General features: G+C 42.0%; 2 protein-coding genes across 3 annotated transcripts; both read right to left on the minus strand.

Annotated features, from left to right (window-relative positions):
- Positions 1 to 12: 12 nt before the first annotated feature.
- On the minus strand, positions 13 to 5,611 carry LOC121779842 (beta-galactosidase-like). 2 transcript variants are annotated; one of them, XM_042177293.1, is made up of 19 exons: positions 5,174 to 5,611; positions 4,982 to 5,077; positions 4,794 to 4,906; positions 4,635 to 4,701; positions 4,446 to 4,538; positions 4,195 to 4,338; positions 3,925 to 4,013; positions 3,701 to 3,806; positions 3,525 to 3,612; positions 2,827 to 2,945; positions 2,572 to 2,736; positions 2,307 to 2,482; positions 2,106 to 2,215; positions 1,786 to 1,895; positions 1,544 to 1,654; positions 1,350 to 1,460; positions 1,073 to 1,278; positions 605 to 941; positions 13 to 507 (listed from the first exon to the last, which is right to left on the minus strand). In XM_042177293.1, exons 1-19 carry the CDS (start codon positions 5,327 to 5,329, stop codon positions 397 to 399), a joined length of 2,508 nt encoding a protein of 835 aa, XP_042033227.1. In that variant the 5' UTR covers positions 5,330 to 5,611; the 3' UTR covers positions 13 to 396. The 2 variants fall into 2 exon arrangements, with proteins under 2 accessions (XP_042033227.1, XP_042033228.1); XM_042177294.1 differs by lacking the exon at positions 5,174 to 5,611 and having other exon boundaries at positions 4,794 to 4,848.
- A 2,523-nt stretch (positions 5,612 to 8,134) lies between these two features.
- Positions 8,135 to 18,319, minus strand: LOC121778901. Its single transcript, XM_042176292.1, has 7 exons — positions 18,246 to 18,319; positions 11,871 to 16,713; positions 9,366 to 9,703; positions 9,206 to 9,299; positions 8,508 to 8,903; positions 8,280 to 8,354; positions 8,135 to 8,194 (listed from the first exon to the last, which is right to left on the minus strand). The coding sequence occupies exons 1-7, from the start codon at positions 18,317 to 18,319 to the stop codon at positions 8,135 to 8,137; spliced, it is 5,880 nt and encodes a 1,959-aa protein (XP_042032226.1).
- Positions 18,320 to 21,213: the final 2,894 nt, after the last annotated feature.

The raw sequence follows: 21,213 nt of genomic DNA on the forward strand, positions 1-21,213 counted from the left end.
TACAAGAGAGCATTTTATCAACTAAGTTGCATCTTGCATAAAATATTTTATAGAGAAGTGAAGCAATGAATAATTGCTCCAATTCACATCGAAACATACAAATCTCCAAATCTTGCGAAGCAAAATAGCTTGCATCTTGGTCTAAACAAGAAGAGATGAACGTGCGCACGGACTCACTTTGTCGTCTCGACGCGCACTCCATTCCCATCTCCGTGATCACATTTGCAGAAAATCAAAGTAAAGCTATATACATACAAAGGATGACCTAGAAGATCTTCAGAGGCTCTGGACTTGACAGTGTGTTGTATGTATGCACAACTTCACTCACCAAAGCCCCCAAGAAAATATTCATATCTAAAGCACGACGACAACCTGCACCACGTGTCTCATAAACCTTCAACTGCAGACGACCTCCACAGAGAGCTTTTTCATCACACTTGGACATGGGTCACCTCCAAAGATCTGGGGTGTCACGGGCACCGTGCAAGAAGTTTGGCCGATGCAGTACTGCAAAGCCCGGTTAGGGTAACGAGAAGTCGAAAATTAGTTCAATAAACATCTCAACAAGTTCTAGTGGTAGTGACAGAAGGAGATGTAAGTGTACCTTCTCAAAAACGTCGTAGGAATGGAATGCATGGCAGCTTCCCTGTCGGAAGTTGCCACAGGAGCCCTGAGGCGTTCCAAAGCTAGCAAATTTGATGGATGAGATCTTCTGCCCTGCATCACAAGAGAGGTGAGCTTTTGGCCTCAATGGTTTGTCCACTTTTCCTGATGCTTGTAGCTGATAGTTCACTAGGGTTGGCTGCCACTCGTATATGTCCGAGCATACACTTGCTACTTCTCGTTTTGTTAGAGTGATGCCGCTTGGATTACCTCCCCATTCCTCAAAGACAACGAGAAGATTGCCAGTTGGGCGAAGCCAGGAGCGAGGAACATGGTACCTGTAAGATAGAGTTAGGAATCCTGGTTTGATCGAAAAATCTAAAAATAGAAAAACAAGCAGATGCCGGATCCTATAATGCATGATCGCCATCGGTCAAGAAAATTTTATGAAACATGATTTTTAAATTACCATCTTTGAGAAGCTTCACCGCAGTTTCTTAGGCATTTCTTTTGATTGAACCAACCGGCATAGTTGCATTCACCACAGCTGCCGGATGCTTTGTATTGATTCCAGTAGCGCCCGATGCTCTCACCATTGATCCATATCTGACCTTTACTCATCGTGTTCAAATCTAAAGCCAACGGCTCGTTTCCTCCCGGAGCATTGAAAGTCGTCTGTCAACAACCAATCATTCTTAGATGAACCTGAGTAAAGCACAAAAATTCTCTAAGCAAAATGTACTCACCTTGTACCATGTTAACGGCTGCCTTTGTGCAACGTAGGAACCTTCAACCCACTCAACATTCGAGATTCCACTGAGCGAATTAAGACTTAGAGATTCCCCCTTCAGACCAACCTGTCCACCAAAACCATGTTGGAAATGAGGGGGGGAAAGAAGTAAATGATGAAAAGAGGGTGTTGAAATGATAAAAATCTCACCTTGTAAGTCCATTTCTGCCATGTCAAGTCTCTTCTCCCTCCGTTAAGGCCAGTTAGTGAAACAGGGCCTAGGACACCAGCATTCCACGTCTCGAAATGAGGCCCCACGTTCTGAGAAAAACATTGAAAGATATAATCCAAAAACCAATTTTCTTCAAAAATATATCATAGTGCATGTTTATCATAAAGATGGCATGGCATGTGACGTTTGGATGTAGTTGAGAAAGGGAAAGGAGACGAACCGGGAGCCCAACCGCAATGCTCAGCAGAGAGATTTTGTTAACACCTGCTCTTAGATTCACACCTTTACTGAAAGTTAGCTTAGGCCTATCTTGACTTCCATAGGTAGTTCCTGCAAGAAATTACAAATATGTGGCGAGTAAATATGTATTCATAATTATCACTCTAGCTTGGCAAGCCCCACGCCTGTTGTTTTGGCTTGTGGGTGGTGTCTATTCTAATGAAAGAATCCAGTGTTTATCCTTTTAGGCTTAGAGCTAAAATCAACCAAAATTTCAATAGATAAAGAATGTCTGAGTTTATTGCAAGTTGGATAACTTGCCTGATAATTGACCATTGATGAATACATGCAAGGCATGGCCTGCAGAATTGACAGTAAGAACAGGCCACTTGCCGCCTTTCAGAAACCCTTCATGAGAATCGACCCTCACACTGGTTATTAGCAACGAGCAAGGAAAGTTAAGTACAAGAACTTAAGAAAGAAATCAAACTCCATTTCAACAAAAGCTACATGTGCACTTACTCTGTAGTATACCACAGATAATCAGATTTATCCCAGGTTGTATTGATCTGCTCCCTTAATCCAACCAGTGTAAACGACCTCTCATCATAAGATGAGGCTGTATCTTCAATATATGATTGCCAGTTAAATCCTCTGTTGATAGGGGTCATCTTCATTTGTGCACTTTGAGCACCAATCTTGATGTGGCAAATTCAAAACAGTACTATTATTAAAACAACTTTAAACCATAATGCGAATAAACATGCAAATGATCTTTTTCCCTTACCCTTGCCGTGTTGTAAACAGTGTTCTTGCAGTCGGGAAGGATGCTGATGGACCAAGGAGGCAAGTTGTAATGCCTATTCCAGAGGGAGACAGTTGCATATGAATGTTGGTCGTAGTTTGCAAGAAAAGCTGCACAAGCTCCATTTTTCGACCTGAAAACATGAGCCTGCATAAAAATAATGGATGTTCGTGTCAGGATTTACCATCAAGATTTCAGTTAGGGAAAGAAAGGAAAACAACACCAAACGATTCAAACCTCTTGGTTGTGTCCGAGTGACATGACAGTCGGATCCCCAGAAATCAGAGCTGGCTCACAGAGTTTAATTGCCCTATGCAAATCTCTTAGATGACCCCATTTCGGCTGCCTCAGCAGCCCTACACAAAAATGATACATAATTTTAGCTTCGAGCATCATTTTTGGAAATATGGCATGTCAAACGAAGCACAGCAGTTTACATGATACTTACAGCAAAAGTCATTGAAAAATCCAACATCTATCGATAGACAAAATCTAGGAGACAGGGGTTTTTGGATATGAAGCAGATATAACCGGCTAACTTGAGGGAAACGAATATTGTATGGATACACGTCCTAATCAACTTTTGGCCATAAGTTTCAAACAAGACATCCACATCTCTGTATAAGGTTACTTACGTTACTTTGTCATCACGGATGAAAAACAAAATCCAATATTTTTGTCGTATATATCAGAGATATTTGTTAGAAAAATCACAGTCTAATTATAGCAGGGTACTAAACAGAATTGGCAGTAAGAAAGATGCAGGAGTAATATTTAAGTACTGGTTTAGTCAACTCCCACTTTATTAATTTCAAATTTAGATGGTCACTGTCAGTAGAATATTAGGAGACATCAGGCATGGCTGCATGCACCATTAAAATAAATATTCACTCAAAAAAATAAATAAAAGGGTGGATCTGATTTTGAATGCATACCGTACTCATCAAGAGGTGCATCATAGTCGTAACTGGTTGCAATAAATGGACCACCGGCTGTCCTGCCAAAGTTCGTTCCTCCATGATACTGAAAAAATCGAAAATCGTAAGATATATATAGCTATATCCATGATTTATTGCAATTAACTAGCAAATTCCTTCTGCGGTCGATTTACCATATAATAGTTAATGAGGGAGCCCCCTTTCTGAATAAATCTTGCAACAGAATACGCCAAATCTTCAGCTGGTCGGTATGGAACTGCACCGCCAAATTCAGTAAACCTGTACAAAAAATGTCACCAAAAAATTATTTGAGTGACTACAAAAATAGTGATAGTTTGAGCTTAATGAAATTTCGTAAGATTGTAACATCTCATCACAAGACTAGCTCGAAACCTACCATCCAGTCCATGCTTCAGTCCATATTTTGGGCGTATATGCCTTATTTGGAGAGAAATAGTCACAATAGAAACCATTACACGTATTGATCTGCATGTCGAAAGGAAACATCAAATCCAGATTCAGGTAATATCTATGAAATAAAACTATTATAGAATATCTAAGTCCAATAGAACAAACACAGAATATTCATGCATAATAGTTTATTCAAAGGTAATATTGAGATGTCAGTAACTAGTTAAATTATGTCAAATAAAGGTCAAATGCTTACAACAGGGTCGGGGGCATCGTCTTGCTTGCACATGATCCACGGAACACCAGTGCCAAGACCCACCGCCATTTTGGCTGCCCACTGTGCGTAAGCACGGCCAGGTGCACCGAGCTCATACTCCATTGGTCCGTACTCATTTTCAATCTATCACAGCAACATAAAAAACAAATCTTTCAACTTTCTGAGTACTGTGAATAAACTGATGCAAAAAAACAAGAAAATAGAAAAGTAGAACAGAGCAGCTGGACAACCTGCGACAGTATAATCGGACCGCCTTGAGTTTGATACAGCCTCTCAGCCTTCATCATATTAACAATCTTGGTAGTGAACTTTTGCATTGCAGCCTTTCAAGATGGGAACACAAATCACACAAGAATAAATTAATCACTTCATCATAACAACAGCAAAAGTTCACATGTCAAAATATTTGGTATACAAACCTTAAAAGGCCCATTGTCAGTTCTGAAACTTATGCCTTTGACATACTTTAGCCAAACTGGAAAGCCACTGAAGTTGAACCAAAACATATAAACAATAAATACAGTATTCTGCTTATAAAAGAAGAAAAAGAGTCTGTGAAATTGCAATTGCATTTTTACCCAAAGTTCCATTCAGCACAGGCATAGGGTCCAATTCTGAGATTAACATAAAGGCCTGCTTGTTGCACCAGCTTGATAAACTTCACCAAATCATATCTTCCTCCAAAATAATACTAAAAAAAGCAAACATAATTGAAACCAATACTCAACTAATAAACTTTCCAAATAGATGGAAAGACAAAATTTACCTTTCCTGGCTCAGGCTCATGCCCATTCCAGAAAACATAAGTCTCAATTACATCCAAGCCACCTTCTTTAGCCTTCCGAATAAGATCCGGCCACATCTACACTTCCCAATAAAAAAGGTTAATACAATTTTAAACTAAGTGTGTGAGTGTGAGAGAGAGAGAGAAAGTGAAGAAATTCAAAAGAAAATACACCTCAGGTGTGCTCCTTGGATAGTGAATGGAGCCAGAGATGAGAATCTTTCTCTGCCCATTAATGGAAATGGCCTTATGATCATATGAAACAGAAGCTTTGCCACAAGAGCTCAGCAAAACCAACACACCAAATAAAAATGCAATCTTTAAACTCATAATGCCCTTCACAAATTTGAAACTTAACTAAAAAATGTCCCTTTTTTCTCAACACCCCACTTTTGTTCTTCCTATATTCTTCCCTTTGGACGAAATGGAACAAAAATTTCAATCTTTAAACCAGGAAAAATATGGCAGGCATCAACTTGGCCTTCCTTTGATTTTATCTTTTTCTTTCTCTCTTTCAGATACCCTGTGTAGCAGGAGTCATAAAGAATGAGGGAGAAATTTTGCACACAGTGTATATTTTGTATGATGTGGTTGTATTGTTGTTTTGTTGCAGTAAATGTGGGATTTTGAAACTTGCATCTCCCTCCTCTGCTTTTATAGACTTGAAAAATGTTAAGCTCGAAATGAGATGGGCCCCACCTGAACCAAATTCAATGAGAAAAAATTCCATGGACTTGTGTCCTACCACTAATACATTGACACATGGAAATTTAGTGGGCCCCACTTCCAGCTGGGATATTACGTATTCACACTGCTAGACACATATACACCACTCATAAGAGCATCCATAGTAGTCAGCGGACAAGCAATAGCTCAGCCATAGCCCAGCCATGCCACATCAGCAGTACTAAATTCCTCCTGCCACATTAGCTGAACAAGCAATAGCCCAGCCACAGCCTTGCCACATCATCAGCACTAAAAAAAAATAATTAACAATCACATAAAATACGGAATTAAATTCATGCCACATATACGGGAAAATTCGATAATTTCATTTAAATTAAAAAAAGGTACATAATTTAACAAAATTACATAATAAAAAAAATTACATAATTTAACAAAATTACATAATTTAAAAAAAAACTATCGTCATGCAGTCCTCCGCGCCCACAACTCTTCAATTAAATCCTTTTTGAGTCGAATATGAGCATTCACTTGGCGCATGTCGGCATGTGCCTGGAGGCGGTCGGCTTCATCGTGAGGTACCCCACTTCGTACGTTGGGGGCGGCCGCGCCGTGGCTTGGACCGGCTTCATTATCGTCGTTGCCCCAACTAGTCAGTTGTACACCTTCATCTTCGACAATCATGTTGTGCATGATAATACAGGCGTACATTATATCAGCAATGCAGTCGACATGCCACAAACGCGTTGGACCCCTAACTGCCGCCCATCGAGACTGGAGCACACCAAATGCGCGCTCCACGTCCTTGCACGCCGACTCCTGTCGTGCCGCAAAGTAGGCCTTCCTCTCATTTGATGCGCATCGGATCGTCTTCACAAAGACGGGCCACCTACGGTATATCCCATCCGCCAAGTAGTAGCCCATATCATGTTGGTTGTCGTTGGCGACAAAACTGATGGTCGGACCGACGCCCTGTCATTGCTCGTTGAAAAGGGGCGACGAGTTGGGGACGTTGAGGTCGTTGTTCGAACCGGCTACCCCAAAATACGCATGCCAAATCCACAGCCGGTAATCAGCTACGGCCTCGAGGATCATCGTGGGATTCTTTCCCTTGTAGCCGGTCGTATAGAACCTTTTCTAGGTAGTAGGGCAGTTCTTCCACTCCCAATGCATACAATCTATGCTGCCTAACATACCCGGGAACCCATGCTTCTCCCCGTGCATCTGCATCAGCTCCTGGCAGTCTTCGGGGGTTGGGCTTCGAAGGTACTGCTCACCGAATATTTCAACCACGCCCTGACAAAAATACTTCATACATTTAAGGGCAGTCGTCTCGCCGATGTGGAGGTACTCGTCCCACATGTCTGCCGCGCCTCCGAAGGCTCCGTAGGCCAGCTGCCTGATTGCCGCAGTGCACTTTTGAATAGGTGTGTGGCCGGGTCTGCCAGCCGCATCGTGCCTGAAGCGGAAACACAGATATCGACGCTCCAAAGCGTCGACAATACGCATAAACAGGGCCCTGCTCATCCTAAAACGCCGCCTGAAAAGGTTGGCGTTAAACCGCGGCTCCGGTGCGAAGTAGTCTTTGTATAGCCGCTGATGTGCAGCTACGTGATCCCAGTCAATCACTGCTCGGCGGTGGACAACGGGTCGAGCCGATCGGGAGGCTGCAATAGCGGCGAGCCGATCGGCGAGAGAATCGGCGAGCGCCCGGGAATCGGCGTAGCCTCGCCGAAATTCTCGCCGATTTGGCGCTCGCCGGCTGCAATAGTTCAGCGAGCGCCAAAATCGGCGGGCCGCCCGCTCGCCGACCACTAGAGATGCTCTAATATATAGGTTCCGACTTAAATCTGCCACAGTCCCACTATATCTTTTACATAACAGAAAAATTATTGCTGCAATTATAAACTAACTATTTCATTATTTACATATAATATATACTCCATATAAAAACATAATAGAGTGTAATCACGTTTCATGTGAATACCTTCTTTTTTATTGATGGCATTGAACACAATAAATTATGACTATATAGCTTAATAGTAATTTATATTACTTGTGTATATTAATCACTATTATATAATGTTCTTATGCTATATTAAAATATAATGCCGGTAGCTAATAATAACAAAATAGTTAATTACTATATTAATTTTCATCAATAGACCATTAAAAATATAAAACAAAATACAGTAAATTATTGTCATAGTATTTAGAAATTAAATTTTTAGAAAAACAACCATAGTCAAAGTGATCACCAATCAAAAAGTTTAATCCTATCAAAATTATTCGATAGCTACTACAATTTTTTTCTGTAAATAAAAGAAACAAAAACTAGTTCAAACTTAAAATGATCACAATACTATCTTCCAAAGTGCAATCTTAATATTATAGCAAGAGGATCCAACTCAAATTTCTCCAATTCGAATTACTTTTCTAACTTGAGATAAATCATGGTGGGCAATCACTCGGAAACGTATTTTCAGGTACACTTGCCACACTTTGATAGTCCTATAAAACCAAAAAAAAAAGAGGGTATATAAAAAGACAAACTAAAATATATAGAATATATCATCCTATAAACATAAAACTATACCTGAGTCAATAATGAAGGAAAGGTAATAGGTTGGGCATAACCGGGTTGAATTGAGGTCATATAAAACGGTGTACCCTGTGAAATTATATGACAGCAAATCAATAAAAATGTGATGTATATATACACACATTAAGTTGATAAGAATAAATCACGAACATACCGCATATTGGTGGCTTGGATTCATGTGAAAATTCCTATTCCACATTGGTAGTTGTTTGTAGGATTTACGCCATGAAATTGTTGCAAAGGTCCTTTACCTTTCAATGATTTGCCCTTCTTTCGCTTCTCTATGCCACTCTTCATTCTAGAATTTGTCATTCCCTTCGACTTTTTCTTAAGAGGATCAAGAATCTGAGTTGGACTAACTTGAGGAACATCATTATCCTCAGTTCTCTTGGTGTTGTTATCGCTTGATGAGACATAATTTCTAATCTCAACATCAAGCTCGTGGAGTCTCTTTTTTGCAATTTTGACGGTTTCAACGTCATGGACACTTAAGCTCATGACATCAAAAGATTGGCGCATCAACTCCTTTAGGTGATAAGTTCTTGTCGACGTCAAATCTAAGGAGCATGAACCACTGTCATCATTTTGCACTTTTAGTCTTGCACTTTTCGTCCACCTCTTCAATATGTATTGCATAGGAATAGTAGTCACATTGAGATGATTATTCATTACCGTTAATGCATGACAACGTAACCACTCTAATAAATCAAACAACTTGCATGTGCAGGAGATGGTGGTATTATTTGAATTAAAACTCACATAATGCTCCAATGGACCAAATTCCCTCATCAAGGTGTAAGTGTAAATTCCACCTTCATGCTTTGAACTTGTCACATGCCATGATAAACCTTTAAAATACTCGGATTGAAATTTCTTGAATATCTTAATAGTATACACTTGTGCCGCTTGCCTCAAAATACCACAATCCACACCAATTCTTGGCACCCCTCGAGCACATTCGAAATCATCGGCGCTTGATTCTCACGCATCTTTTCTGCTTGCTTCTCATAGTAACTAACAAACTCAGTTAATGTTTAGAAACATTGTTTGTGCTTTCACTCCCCTGCGTAGATCTTATACCTATCACGGTTGAATGCGGGGTACCATTTATGACGTATCAAGTACATATTACTCAACCACTTATTCTCAGCAACATTCCATCCTTCACATAGATCTCTCCAAAGCTGCGCCATTTCATTCTCCATTTCAACTTCACACAACATTTTATTGAACTTCGCCTTAAATTGAGAATCTGAAAGAAGATGCGAAATATGTTGAGTGGCATTTTTTGAGATATGCCAAACACATAACCGATGGATGTTGTTCGGAAAAACCTTGCCAATAGCATTGGCCATTGCACTATCTTGATCAGTAAATATTGTTTTAGGTGCTTTGTTCCTCATTGCCTCCATGAACGTCTAGAACACCCAAATAAATGAGGCTATTGTCTCATCTAACATGAAAGCACAACCAAATAAGACATTTCTCCAATGGTTATTGACCCCCACAAAAGGCGCACATACCATGTTGTACTTGTTTGTACGATACGTGGTGTCGAACACTAAAACATCACCAAAGCAATCATAATCAATTCTTGAAGCACCATCACACCAGAAAAAATTAGTCATTCTATTTTGGTCATCAACTTGAAAAGAGTAGAATAGATTACTTCCACTAGCTTGTAAGGACCGTAAGTGCCTCAGAGGACTTTGACAATCTCATGCACTTATTAAGTTCATTCTTTTCGATTGTAAATTTTTTTTACAATCCTGAAGAGTAAAACCAACATTTTGCGCTCCTCCTACTTCGTTTGTCAGATAAGAATAAGCTTTTGTGGGTTTTATCTCAGAATCAACCATGGTGTTAAGAATGCTCCCCTTTGTTTCTGTAATCTTGCGACACGATCTAATCAAATGCTTCTGATTATCCTCAACAAAAGGATGATTGTTGACATCATTGAATTCAACCACTTCCCAAACACATTCTTTGATATGAAACCTAATGCGAGCTGTACATCCACATCTTTTTAATGACCTTTCAGTTTTTCTGTCCTTAGACGTGGCAAATTCTGAGAATCCCTCGCAACAGCATAAATATATACATCCACAAAGCTCATTTTTTCTATTGTAGGACTTCTTACCTTTTCAGATTCCGAACCCTTTGGTAAATGCATATGCATTATATGCTTTTTAGGCATCTTCTTCATCAGCAAAAGTCATTCCCAATTTGAACTCAAATTCAGTGTCCACACGATGAACATATGAAATTGCTAGATTTTCTGTAGTAGAAAAAGAAATTATGTAAAATTCAATATGAACCCATACAATTAAAATATTACACAATTTGTTATTAGATTTAAATTAAAAATTCATATTCTTATTTTTATGCTATTAAAATATGCATTAGGCTGAGTAGAAAATATCAATCATAAAACAAAACGATAAAACTTTAGCTAGTAAACATGTAGATTTTAAAATTATATTATAAAAGAACAATTATAAAACAATGAAAACAAAGCTAAAAGAACAGTCGATTAAGAATACTAAATTTTACTTGATTAGGAAGACTAAATTTTAGTTTATCCGTTTATACATAGTTATGCAATGAAGTTTAAAAGAATATTTAGATAAATAAATATATAGTAGGTAATAAGAATAGGTATTCAAGAACACATGTATGTATGCATAACAAAAGAAGAAGTGGCGTACCTTCGAAATCCATTGACTGTTTTGTAATGAAGAATTCTTTTAATTGATTTGAAGACGATGATAGATAAATCATAGAAAGATTGTGTATATATTATGCGTGAGTGTATTTATGGGATAATTTATAATTTCCATATGAGAAATTTTGTTCATTAGCAGTGTGAATATGTAATATCCCAGCTGGAAGTGGGGCCCTGTTAAGGCCTTATTACCTCAACGTGATCGGCGGCGGGGTTGCGCGGCGATCCAACGATAACTCCGGCGTCCTACACAGGATCGGCGGCGTCTTCTAGCAGCGGCTGTGCGCGGAGGATTCTCCGTCGGGCAGCGGCGAACTAGGTTTAGATAAACTCACGTATTTTGTGGGCAAATATTGTAATTCTTATTCATCCGTAACTTGATAAACAAAGCCCTATTTATAGACTAAGGACCCTAGGGTTGGTTCGACTTCTAAACCTAATGCATCTCGGGAAAGAACCAACAAAGAAAACCCGAAACGGAGCTTATAGATATGCTCGACTCATTAAAATAACTAAGTTACCAAAAATAAGAAAGACATAAAAAGGAAATAAAATCTAAAAGGAAAAAGAGAATCCTAATTCTACTTCGCGACGTAATCGCCGAATCGGAGAGGCGCGCGCCGAACTCTTCTTCCCCTTGTTGTCGCGACCGACGTCTGCATGTCGTTCTCGCCTCTCGCTGATCTTCCCTCCGATCTCTCGACGTCGCCATGCAGATTTTCGGCGTCGCCATGCAGCTCGGCATTGTGCTCTTCGGCGTCGCGCAGCTCGGCATCGTGCAGCTCGGCGTCGCGCAGCTCGGCGTTGTGTTGATGCGGTGGTTGCCTGGGAATCGTATCAACTCCCCCCTCCATAGCAACCTCCTTGTCCTCAAGGAGCACATTTGGAAACTTGCGCTGCACTAGTTCCAGCGGTTCCCACGTCGGCGACTCAGTTCCATCGGACCAACGAACCAACACATGCTCCAAGGGTCGATCATCGTGCCATAACATGCGTCTGTCCAACACCCGGACCGGATAGACAACCGGCCGATCTCCAAAGAATTCAGACGGCAGGTCCATGCCCATTCCCGAGTCGTTGCCTGCCACAAACGCGCGAAGGAGGCTCACATGAAATACGTTGTGGATCCTACTCCCTTCCGGCAAGCGCAATCGATATGCAACTGGTCCAATACGCTCTAATACCTCAAACGGGCCATAGTAGCGACGAGCTAGCTTGGCCGACCGTGGACGAGCCACCGAGTGCTGCCTATATGGTTGGAGCTTCAATAGGACCAAGTCACCCACCTTAAACTCCAAGTGGCGACGATGTTTGTTAGCGGATTCGCGCATACGCTGCTGTGCGCGTTCCAAATTTCGCCTTAACTCCACCAATAACTCCCCTCGTTGGCGTATCAATTCCGCCGCCTCCGGTGGCGTCGACCTCGAAGGTTCCGCAAAAATCAAGCTCGGTGGGTCCCGGCCATAGAGGGCCTTGTACGGAGACATTCCCAAGGCCGCATGATGGAAACAATTCAAAGCCAGCTCCGCCCAAGGTAGAAAATTTGACCACTTGGATGGACGATCGGCAGTGAACGCTCGCAGATACTGCTCCAATCCCCTGTTCCGTACCTCCGTCTGACCGTCCGATTGCGGGTGGTAAGCCGTTGAGAAGTTCAATTTCGTGCCACTAAGCCGCATCATATCCTTCCAACATTGGTTTAAGAACACCGAGTCCCTGTCCGAGACCAACGTCTTCGGAAAACCGTGATGGCGAACAACTGTATCAATAAACACATTGGCCACTTTTATCGTATCAAAATTCGTCGGCAATGGGGCAAAATGTGCATATTTAGACAAACGGTCCACGGCCACCATGACTACAGTGTAGCCCCGTGATTGCGGCAAACCCGTAATAAAGTCCATGGAGACATCCTCCCACACTTGGGACGGAATTGGTAGCGGTTGTAACAACCCTGCAGGCTTCTGGGTAGAGTACTTCGTCGTCTGGCACACCACGCAAGCTTCGACGAACTGCTTTACCTCCTTCTTCATATTCGGCCAGTAAAAATCCGCAGTCACGCGACGCAGCGTACGCTCGAACCCAGGGTGGCCCGCTGATTTCGAGCTGTGGTATTCGATCAATATAGGCGTCCGTGCCGATGATCGTGAGCTCACAAATATTCGACGATTGTAGTATACCAGCCCGTTCACCAATGATAAATGCGGTAGGGCCCGCCCCTCCTTTATGTCCCTCGTGATCTCCCGCATCTCCGGGGACGAAGATGTTTCCCGACGAAGCAAGTCCACAAGGTGCGGAATAGGATGGGACGCTGCTGTGAGGAGGGCGCACGCGTGCGCTGCTTCGTCGCCCTCGTCGGCGTCCGAGGTCGTGTCTGTGTCCAGGTTCGCCTCGGCTGTCGAGGACGCGTCTTCGTGCAGGTCAGGCTGCTCGGCTTCCTCGCGGCGGGACAACGCGTCGGCTGCTCGGTTTGTGCTCCCCTTCTTGTACTCAATACGGAACTTATATCCCATGAGTTTGCGCGCATACAGCTGCTGATCCGGCGTTTGCACTATCGCATGGAGCAATTCTTTCAAGCTCCTCTGATCACTCCGAATGACAAACTCCCTCCCTAACAGATACTGACGCCATTTCTGCACTGATTCGACGATGGCATATAATTCCTTGTGATAAGTGGACGCGACCCGTCGTCGCGGACCCAGTTTCTTACTGAAGAATGCAATTGGGTGATTGTCTTGGAGTAGCACTGCCCCAATGCCCGTGTTCGAGGCATCCGTCTCGACGCAGAAAGTCTTATCAAAATCCGGCAGACGAAGTACGGGGGCTGTCGTCATTGCTCCTTTCAGGTCTAAGAAACTCGAATCTGCTTCCGGGGTCCATACAAAGGCATCCTTTTTCAACAGATCCGTCAAGGGAGACGCAATCAAGGCGTATCCGGCTATGAAGCGGCGGTAATAGCCGGTTAATCCCAAAAACCCGCGAAGCTGTCTCACATTCTTTGGTTTCGGCCAAGCCGTCATTGCACTAATTTTATTTGGGTCTGCTTTAAGGGATCCATTGCTGATCAAGTGTCCCAAATATTCCACGGTCGATTTGCAGAAAGAGCACTTTGATAATTTGACGACGAAACTATTGGTCTGCAGAACCATCAATACTGCGGACAAGTGTTCTTCATGAACTTCCATAGTCGGGCTGTAAACCAGTATGTCGTCGAAAAAGACAATGACGAACTTTCGTAGCATAGGTTGAAAAATCGCGTTCATTGCCGCCTGGAATGTAGACGGGGCATTCGTCAACCCAAAAGGCATCACCAAGAATTCGAAATGTCCGTCATGGGTACGAAAAGCCGTCTTAAATACATCTTCGTCATGCATCCTTATCTGATGGTAACCTGATCGCAAGTCAAGCTTGGTGAAAACACGAGCTTTACCCAATTCATCAAAAAGCTCGTCCGCTGTCGGGATAGGGAAATGATCCGGCACTGTGGCGGTGTTCAGCGCACGATAGTCGATGCAGAAGCGGAAGGTACCGTCTTTCTTACGAATAAGGAGTACCGGTGAAGAAAACGGACTGTTGCTTCTCTGGATGATACCTTGCTCGAGCATCTCTTTGACCTGCCGCTCTATCTCGTTTTTCTGAAAGTAGGGATAGCGATACGGCCTGACGTTGATTGGCTTCGTGCCTGGCAACAAATGTACCCGGTGATCATAGGGGCGTGACGGAGGCATCCCGGATGGCATGTTGAACACCGGTCGGAAGGTCTCCAACACTGTCGTGATGGGTGGTGTTAGATCAGCAGGAAAATCCTCCCGGACATCTTGTGTGGTAATAGTGGTTTCCGGTTCCAAGAGCATGATCTCAAAAACCTCTAACCCGATCGATGGAGACATCAAAGCAGCCAAGGACGTTCTGTCTATCTTGCGGGGCGGTGGTACCACCCCCTTCAAAGTAATAGGTCGCTCCTTGTGAGTGAATTCCAAAGTTTTTCCTGCGAAATCTGCGGTCACCTTGCCCAACGACTCCAGCCAATCCATTCCTAGAATTACATCTGGGCCGTGAATAGGCAGTATATGTAAATCCACCAAGAACACCGACCCTTGTACCTCCAACTTCGTCTGTTTGGACACGTGAGTGCACAGTAAGGCCCCCCCGTTGCCTACAACTACCTTGAACGGCCTTATCGGCGAGAGGGGTAAGTGTAACGATTCCGCAATCTTAGGGTGTAGAAAATCCCTGTCGCTACCCGTGTCAATTAAGACACACACCTCGTGGTCCTGTATGCATCCCACGACCTTCATCGGACGAGAACGACGACCACCGTCCATCGCGTGAATATGCGAAATATCTGTTGGCACAGACTCATCAACCGCTTGGTCCTCCGCAACACCGTCGTTCTCATCGTCCTCCTCCGCATAGCATAGCAATCGCTGTTTGCACACGTGCCCTACAATCCACTTCTCGGGGCAATAATAACACAAACCCTGACGAGCTCGCTCCGCCTTTTCCGCTTGGGATACCCGTATCATGCCGGGTCGCGGCCTTTCCCCACTGCGACCCACTGAACCCGTGGTCTGGCCCACGGCGGTTGTGACCGATGCGGATGTCGGTGCTGCCGAGGTACTTGACTGCCCCCGTCCATCACGATTCTGCCAAGCGCGACGAGGCACGGTTGAAAAGGCTGCATGTGCCCCACGGTCATGTATCTCCTCCGTCCACTCCAAAATCAAGGCCATCGCGGCTGCCAATGATTCCGGTCTGTGCAACTTCACGCGCTCCTGAATGTCCGGTTTGAGGCCAGCTACGAACAAAGTGAATAACTCTGATTCCGGGACTCCATGGACCCGATTCAAATATTTTTCAAATGTATTGTGGTACTCCAAAAGTGATCCCGTTTGCGTGAGTTTGGCCAACAACCCAAAGTAATTTTGAAAACTCTTTCTATCGAAACGGTGGCGAACGTCCCCCAGAAACTCATTCCACGTGACGAATTCGTTATTCGCGCAGTAATTAAAGACCCATTCAGCTGCAGGTTGATCAAACAGCATCACCGCGTAATGTAATCGTTGAGCCTCGGGCATCATAAGGTGATTGAAATAATATTGGACTCTTGCGATCCAATTAGTCGCGTCTGACCCGTCGAACCTGGGCGGATCCATCTTTACCCCCGGTGGTCTGTCGAAACCAGGCACGGTACCCTGATATCGCTGGGGGGGGTCCCAGCATGTCGGAGGCCGGTCGTATGATTGATCGAACCCTCCGGGCGCCAGCCTCGAGTTGGGGGTTCCCTGCATCGTCCATCCCGGACCATGGCGACCCCATTGATCGCGTCTCAGCCTCGTGTCGGGTTGCCCCTCGCGTAAACCCCAATTAGGGTTTTTACCCCGAACAAATGTCCCTCCGTTGCGCATGCGACGTGTCTCATCAAATCCCCAATCGTCTTCGTCGTCATACTCTGGCGGATTCACCGCTCCGCGTGACCAAGAACTTCCAAGATTCCCGCCGCGGCGATCCGGATCTTCCCTCGCTGAATCGAATTTCTCCAAACGTTCCAACCTCTCCAAAACCTGAGCCAAGGTAGTAGTGTTGGTCTCTTCCCTGCGCGACTCCTCGGGTTGGCGAATCTCCCCCTCGCCGTCGTCCCCATGTTGTCGGTGGAAACCCCCACCGTCGCGGCGGTTCGTCCTCGGCGGACGACCCCCGAATCTGTATGGCGGGTAGGAATCGTTGTGTCCCCCCCCCAAACGGCCTTGCCGTTATTGTCGAAACCTTTCATGAGTACTGGATGAAAGCACCAGATGTTAAGGCCTTATTACCTCAACGTGATCGGCGGCGGGGTTGCGCGGCGATCCAACGATAACTCCGGCGTCCTACACAGGATCGGCGGCGTCTTCTAGCAGCGGCTGTGCGCGGAGGATTCTCCGTCGGGCAGCGGCGAACTAGGTTTAGATAAACTCACGTATTTTGTGGGCAAATATTGTAATTCTTATTCATCCGTAACTTGATAAACAAAGCCCTATTTATAGACTAAGGACCCTAGGGTTGGTTCGACTTCTAAACCTAATGCATCTCGGGAAAGAACCAACAAAGAAAACCCGAAACGGAGCTTATAGATATGCTCGACTCATTAAAATAACTAAGTTACCAAAAATAAGAAAGACATAAAAAGGAAATAAAATCTAAAAGGAAAAAGAGAATCCTAATTCTACTTCGCGACGTAATCGCCGAATCGGAGAGGCGCGCGCCGAACTCTTCTTCCCCTTGTTGTCGCGACCGACGTCTGCATGTCGTTCTCGCCTCTCGCTGATCTTCCCTCCGATCTCTCGACGTCGCCATGCAGATTTTCGGCGTCGCCATGCAGCTCGGCATTGTGCTCTTCGGCGTCGCGCAGCTCGGCATCGTGCAGCTCGGCGTCGCGCAGCTCGGCGTTGTGTTGATGCGGTGGTTGCCTGGGAATCGTATCAGGCCCTCTAAATTTCCATGTGTCAATGTATTAGTGGTAGGACACACCACATAATATTTTCTCACATCGGTTATTCCCACCATATTAGTAAATTTAATTTAATTACTATTATTGTGTAGGTAACTTTTTTTTCATCACTTTTTGTTTTGATTTCAAATTTGGGGTGTGAGAAATTTGGTCTAGTTTAACTGTTTATTTATCTGGAGTGAAGTTCATTTCTGATGCTAAGCATATGTCTATTTGATCCAAATTATGTTTCATAGTACTCTCTCCTTTTCACATTAATAAATTTAATCTTTTTCTTTTCTAATTTTAATGGAATTATGAAAATTGACGATATGCTATCTAAATGAGATATAAGATTAAAAATATTAAATATTATTTATGATTTTTTCAAATCGTAAAAAAATAAAACAGTTAACATATTCAGATTTAACTACAAAACTTGTGCTTTTTAGAGCATCCACAATGGGCGCCTTATAGCCCGTCCTATAGGGCCATATCCTCCGCCACATCAGCATTTTATCCTCCTACCCTTCCACCTGCAGTGGGATGCCCTATAGTCCTCCCTATAGCATTTTATTTATTTGAATAAATAAACACTACAAAATTTGAATAAAAAACTTTATTTCATTGAAAGTTCATAGAGTACGGTACGAAATAAAAAAAAATTACAAATTCAACGGCCGTGGCGGTTCCAAATTTCTTCAACCATGCCGGACATGAACCGAGCATGGTCTTGTTGGTTGCGCATTGAGGCTTGTCTAGCTAGAACCTCATTGTAGCCCGCTGGTAATCCTCGAACATGGGGCGGGGTCGCCATGCTGGAGCTAGATCCAGCTTCATCATCGCCCCAATCGGTGACTCTTCCACCTTCGTGTTCGACTATCATGTTATGCAAGATGATGCACGCACACATGACATCGGCGATGACGTCCTTGTACCAGAACCGCGCCGGACCCTTCACTATAGCCCTTCCGCGCAGCCTCCTGCTTTTGCGCGAATAAAACTCTCCTCTCACCGACTGGGGAGGTGATCGTCTTCAAAAAAACAGGTCACCTCGGGTATATGCCATCGACAAAGTAGTACCCCATATGATGTTAGCGTCCGTTTGCAGTGAAATCGATGGTCGGGCATTTGCCATTGCATTGCTCGGTGAAGAGATATGAGGAGTTCAGGACGTTGATGTCGTTGTTCGACCCCGCCACACCTAAATAAGCATGCCAGATCCAGAGCCGATGGTCAGTACGACGTGCAACTGTGGATGCTCTTAATATGAATAGACGTGCAAGTACGACGTTCTCAACGACTTGCAATGTCGATGGAGCACATATATGCGTACTTAAGAGCAACAATGAACACACTAGTGCATTCTTTTTTTTAGTTTAACAACAGGTGTACCGAACCCGCCTTTTGGCGGAATCCGACTAATCCTGCTCGACCGAGCTTGTGGATTAAGGCCGAAAGTCTTCCAGCGGGTGGCGGGGTTTGTTGGTTAGTTAGTGTATAATAATAAATCAGCTTACCATAATTAAAATCATGTGTCACGAGTTAGTTTAAGTATCGCCCTTCATTAGCCTACTTTAATAAAAATGGGAATGGAGACTTGAATAGTAAACTGCAATATCTACTTATAAGAGAGTTTGTTTTCTTTAGACATCTCGAAGACATTCTAAGGAAAAAATTATTGCAAAATATTCTTTATCTTTTCTACTTATATTATAATATCTACATTCTTTGAAATGCATAAATAAAAGATCTAAAAGCAATAATAGATTCCAATTCACAACACCTTAATTATGAGATCGTAATTCTACAAGACGGACGACTTACAACATCATACTCCATAGAGCTTCTTATCTTCACCATTTTCATTTTTTTTCTTTATTTTTGTCTAGAAAAATTATTGATTATTGAGATTTTTAAACAATTTACTTTTATTAGAGTCTCTCCTAAGATTTCAAATTATTTGGATTGCTCATCTTTATAAATTAAAACTATAATGTAACTTTAGATATAATTATTGCTACAAATAATTTTCAAATGGATTAGGCCATGTAATGGTAATTGTCTTGTTGTTACTCCTCTATTTGGTTAATAATGAGAGAATAATATTGTTTAAGAGTCGCAATCAAGATTTCATCACGCTCCAATTGAACTGATTAATATAAAGCGTTACTAGTCAAGATTCTTGAAACTAAATAGTACCTTCGTCCCAAGATAGATGTCACACTTTTCTTTTTAGTTTATCCCATAAAAAATGTCACATTTCTTCTTTTGAAAAAAGTTATATTCACATCAATTATAAAATTATATTTTCTCTCACCACTTAACACACAAAATAACATCTCCTAAAATCTCGTGTCATCTCCCAAGTGTGACATCTACCTTGGGACGGAGGGAGTATATAATTCTTAATTTTTCGATTTAACTTTTATGATTTGAATTAGGAGTGACACGTTCAGATCCACAACACATCATGCCTGCTTTAATTTTTGTATCGCAATTTATTATACTAGTATTAAAGATACATAATTATATCCTTTGATTCTATTTTCTCAATATCGACGCGTTGATATGTGGAAAAAAATAGTTTGTAGTTAATCAGTACAACATCAAATCCATAATCAAATAAACGATTACTCAAATTCTGACAAACTTAATTTAAATTTGTTTTATATCGTATTTAAAATTTTGTTATTTGGGTTGTGTTTGCATTGTATAATTTTGTTTTTTTTCAAAAGTTTTGGATTAAACTAATTACCCTAACATATTTTCTAATTTATGGTGGCGGTTCGCTTGCCCCTAAACACACTATTAATTTAAATCTTGATATCAAATTTTTTGGAGTATAATACTCCTATTTAATGCCCATAAAATTTAAATACTTGACTTAATCATGATTGAAATATGGTCTCTCATTTTCTGAGTTACGTCACTTTTCACACAAACTGAGTTCGACGCTTATTCTCAAGTAAATTTCAAATTACAAAATTTGAATTGGATTACTACAACATTAATCACTTTTAACATACTGAGTATACATTTAACAGTGTAACTAAATAAAAACTCAAATTGCGGACGTCTGTACTCGTATTAATATTACTGCTAAATAGGAGTAGTATTTATTTTATTTCTGGAAAGCCCGTCTTAAAATTTATATTTAAATCTAGAAAATTAACTCAGAATTTTGGCAGCCAAGATAGTGGAATAGAATTATTAAGTTATCCTATATCTTTCTTACTCGCAATTTATGCATACATATTAAGATTATTTTACTCTACACAAAATTTGCTTTGTATTTCACCTATTGCATTAAACATAAATTAAAGATAACTTCAAAATTGTATCTAAACTATCAAATACACTACTTAGAAATATGACTAGCACAAACTATGATACGTACCAATTACCATAGTCATTATTCTAATTTCTGACTAATCGTAACATAAATAAATCTACCAAACAAGTTCTAAAATCAAATTCGATAAGCGCATTAAAGATATTGTAGCTATAATTTATTGTGGCTAGTTGTATTAAAATGTACTTTTACTAATTTGCAGACATTATAAAGTATAAACTAGCTTCTTTTCTCTGTAAAAAAAAAGAGTTGTAAAAAACCTAGTTAAAAATTAGATTACCAAAAATGTCTGCAAAATAGGTTTCCTAAAAAACTTTTTTTACAACTATTTTTTGGTATATGATCGATAATAAAACTAGTACTATTTGGCAGGCTTATATTT

This window comes from Salvia splendens, chromosome 19 (genome assembly GCF_004379255.2).
Source record: "Salvia splendens isolate huo1 chromosome 19, SspV2, whole genome shotgun sequence".
NCBI lineage: Eukaryota > Viridiplantae > Streptophyta > Magnoliopsida > Lamiales > Lamiaceae > Salvia > Salvia splendens.